The sequence below is a fragment of the Octopus bimaculoides genome, chromosome 17 (genome assembly GCF_001194135.2).
Source record: "Octopus bimaculoides isolate UCB-OBI-ISO-001 chromosome 17, ASM119413v2, whole genome shotgun sequence".
Taxonomy (NCBI): Eukaryota; Metazoa; Mollusca; class Cephalopoda; order Octopoda; family Octopodidae; genus Octopus; species Octopus bimaculoides.
Genome location: NC_068997.1, coordinates 46,063,233 through 46,067,320, shown reverse-complemented (window position 1 = coordinate 46,067,320; position 4,088 = coordinate 46,063,233). Strand labels below are relative to the sequence as shown.

The 4,088-nt window shown below is 35.4% G+C and overlaps 1 protein-coding gene across 2 annotated transcripts in view; it reads left to right on the top strand.

The window, feature by feature from the left end:
• Positions 1-3,324, top strand: part of LOC106879424 (SAFB-like transcription modulator) — a 63,492-nt gene extending 60,168 nt beyond the window's left edge. Inside the window, exons 8-11 of one of the 2 annotated variants that reach the window (XR_008265790.1) lie at positions 963-1,003; positions 1,153-1,247; positions 1,587-1,736; positions 3,243-3,324. Coding sequence is in view for 1 of the 2 variants with exons in the window: in XM_052973927.1 (XP_052829887.1) it covers positions 963-1,003; positions 1,153-1,247; positions 1,587-1,605 (155 nt within the window). In the remaining variant the exon portion in view is untranslated. Of the gene's footprint in view, positions 1-962; positions 1,004-1,152; positions 1,248-1,586; positions 1,742-3,242 lie in introns of those variants that run through there. The other variant, XM_052973927.1, reaches the window with a different exon arrangement.
• Positions 3,325-4,088: the final 764 nt, after the last annotated feature.

The window sequence follows — 4,088 nt, the reverse complement described above, 5'->3', positions numbered from 1 at the left end:
AGACTCAGTTGAAAAATATAATTACACATGCTCAAAGTCAGATGTTAAATGATTACCAAATTACTGACGCATTCTCCACAGGAACAGATTAACCAATATCAAGAAGCCAAGTTATCTGTTTTGTTGAAGATGGCAACTACAATTGAAGCGGAGGAGGAGAAGGAGGAGGGATCCCGAAGTTCCCAAGAATAAAATGACAGGACTTAGTCGATGTTAGATAATAAATGATTTTGACAAGATACAAATTGGAAGATGTTTGGAAAGCATGAAGACTGAGTTTAAGATTCCTGTATTCCAGCCATGTTCCTGCTAAATTAGCAGTTAATGTTTAGGGAGTTCCACATTTCTTGCTGACCCCTTTTTAGCTGCATGAAGACTATAGTTCCTGTATTTTTGTACATTTTTCGTCATAAGCGTTAGTCACTTGATGTGTAGTGTCAGTTGTTAGCTAGTTTAGGTAATCCATTTATTGTCTTAACCAATATCTTCATTTGAAGTTAGTGTCTTTTGTATTCATTTATTCCTGAAAGGGATAATAAATGTCTATTACAAAAACACATCTTTGTAGCAGGTAAGCTTCTTCCATCATTATGCTTTCCCCTATATGCAATATGATGTTAATATAAATATTTATATTACTACATAGTGTGTGGAACATCTATGCTTTGCTAAATATTAGTTATTTCATTACATCATTCTTTCTCTCTTACATAATAAGAATTTCTTTTAGAAGTGTGCATGTATGTGTCTATATGCACACATAGCCCTTATTTGTTTTCTTAAATATGTATCTCTACAAATCTATTTAGAGTTAGGGTTCTAGAATGGAGCGATATTGTTTGACTTTGCTAATTATGTTTAATTCATATGAATGATGAAAAATTGTTCCAATACACTTCTATGACATTCATTAGTGTTAATCCTCATACTGATGTTTCTCAATGATTGTTTTATTGTTGTAGTTCTTCAGCTTCTAAACCCAAAGTTATCAAGAATATCAGAAGTAAGTTTGTTTGTTTTTTTTTTCTACATTTTCTGAATCTTATTATTCACTAAGCTTATGTTTTCAATGTGAGGTATTTGAAATTTTAATCTTACAGGGTCTGGTTTCCTGGTAATCTTTTCATATTAGTTTATTTCTGTGCTTAATAGGCAATGACCAAAGCAATCGGAATCTGTGGATCAGTGGTCTTGCCACAAGTACCCGTGCTACAGACCTTAAAGTGCTTTTTACCAAATATGGCAAGGTATGTTGAATAAAATCTGTTTCTTTCCTTTCATGTGATTTGTTACTAATCATATTTATTACTAATTAGTACTTATGTTCACACTATTTATACTAGTCTAGTGTGTGTTTACACTCTAAACATGCACACTGACTAAACTAATTTTTAAAAATCCTTCATGTAAAGAGTTTTACTTAAACTATTTAAAATATTTACTACTTTTAATCTACAATATCATTCTAAAAATTATTTCAGAAATAATCTAGTATTGGTAATATTGATGAGTATTGGGCTGAATAATTACCCAAGTAAATTATTGTGTATAAAATTTAATTTAGTTTTTGTTTTTGTTTACATCAGGTTGTTGGTGCCAAAGTAGTAACAAATGCACGAAGCCCTGGTGCTCGATGTTATGGTTTTGTAACTATGTCTTCTTCACATGAAGCTTCTAAATGTATTCAACATTTGAATCAGACCGAACTGCATGGCCAGATGATATCAGTTGAAAGGGTGAGTTATCCTAAGTTCGTTATTTTGTTTACAGACCCATTTATCAACTACTGAATTAATTGTTATCAGCATTTTATTGTCAACTGTTAGACACAGATGTTCAGCATTCGAAATAGATATCGGTCATCTTTAGAGTAAGGTTGAGATCATCAATTATGGTCAGTTATTGAGAAATGTATATGTTGTTCAACTCTTGAAGATGAAAACCCCGGTCATTAGTTCATCAAAGCCCTTCATGATTCTCCTGGTACTTCACAACAAATTTTGTTTCATAGTCAGTATGTCCTTAATGGGAACCTGTTAGACACCAGTGTTGGTGAGCAGTCCTCTACACTATACATCAACCAGCTTATCAGCATGTTCATAGCATGTATGTTAAGGATCACTGAAATGGTATTTTTAGTTACAGTACACTTCTTGATTTGTGCCACTCTGATATTGTAAAGCTGACAGAGACTCTCAGACTGAAGCTGTTGTGGCAGTAATCCAGAATGATGTCTTTTAATTTGTGAAGAACATGGTGCCTGTTTAAAGCCTCTTCAATCAGCTTATAGAGTAAAAAACCCATAGACATTTGTAAGGTCCAGCCACAATAGTACTAGGTCTCTTGTTGTTGAAGATTTCTCTGATCAACTGATTAACCATACTGGAGTACTCCAGACACCCTGATGTCCTTTAAGAACTGAAGTATCAACATAGAAGTTCCATTGGAGGTAATTTGTCAGGTGGCTAGCAACAGTGCAGAGGAATAACTTCCTTTCAACACCACTTCTTCACACTACCACTGATGAGGTACCCCAATCTTCTTCCATATTACCTTCAGGGCTTTACTGAATTCTCTGTAAGGTATTGATCATCATCTGGGGCTTAACCTGCCCTTTACCTTCTTAACCATTTCCAAGACCTCTTTCTAACTTGATCCTTTGTTGTCAAATTCCAGAGCTGGTGAAGATGGATTGCTCAAGGGCTTTAAGTGGCTTATGTCGTGGTCCCTGAACTCACTTTTTAAAGTAACTCTCATATGAATCGATCATGCTTCTGGAGTAAGTGAGTTGACCCTTGCCCCAACAAATATTTTGTAAACCCACATGTGTTTGCTTGAAAAGTAGCTTGCTTCCTAGTCTATTGTCTCCTTTGCTATTCAGCTCTAAGGGCCATGAACTTTTATTGGGAGGTCTCCTTGCCTTTTTGAGCTAACATCTCAAGCTCTTGAATTCCCATTTAAGCTTGTGGATTGTATTAGCCCTGGATTGTATGATGCAGAGAAGTTTTACTGCTTTCTTCTCCAACATGAATATCTCAACTGCTAGACTGATGATGGTCATGGTTGTGATTTGTGTGTGTGTGTGTGTGTAAGTATAACATATAATGATATTAGTAATAATGTGTTGTTAGAAAGATGTGTGATGGTAAATGTATGTATGTGTTTGAAGGCAGTACAACTACATCGTTAATAAGGGTTTAGAGATGAGATGTCATAAATAATATTTCCTGTTTTTTTTTTAGGCTAGAAAAGAACCTAACACTAACGCACCAGTATCAAAACCAGGAGAAAAGAAAGTAGAAAAGGCTGAAGTAAAGAAAGATGGTATGACTTCTTCCAGTGTTTCATATTTGTACTCTAAACAGAATTTGGCTCTAGAATTCCAATGTAGAGACTTTACAAGTCATTTGCATTGAAGTTAGCTGAACTTAGTGTTTCATGTTACTAACCAAGTAATTAGTTTAATAAAACCATTGGCATTTCACAATTATTTAACCACAATAGTGGTATTCAAAGAATTATAAATAGCAGGTGTGACTGTGTGGTAAGAAGTTTGCTTCCCAACCACATGGCTTTAGCTTCAGTCCCACTGTGTGGTACCTTAGGCAAGTGTTTCCTACTATAGCTCCAGGCTGACCTAAGCCCCATAAATGGACTTGGTAGATGGAAACTGAAAGAAGTCCGTTGTACATATATTACACATATAAACATATCCGTGTGTTTGGGTGTGCATGTGTGTATGTTGCTGTCTCCTTGCCTTGACTTTTTGTGATAGCTGTAAAGAAATGTTGCTATGATGGAAACAGTTTGCTGTGTTTCCAATCTTCCATGAAAACATGCCTGGTCATTAGAGTGTATTACTGTACTTGGAACCAGATGAGGGTTCATGGCAGGAAGTGCATCTGTCCATAGCAAAATCCGCCTCAACTAATTTCCTGTGCTCCATGCAAGCATTGGAAAAAGTGGACATTAAAAACTGTGAGGATAATGATGATGAGGATTAGTCAACACTATAGGCAACTCTATATTGCCATGAAGTCTCCAGATTGTGATAGTGTTTGTGCTGTTTGCAGAAAAGAAAGATGGTG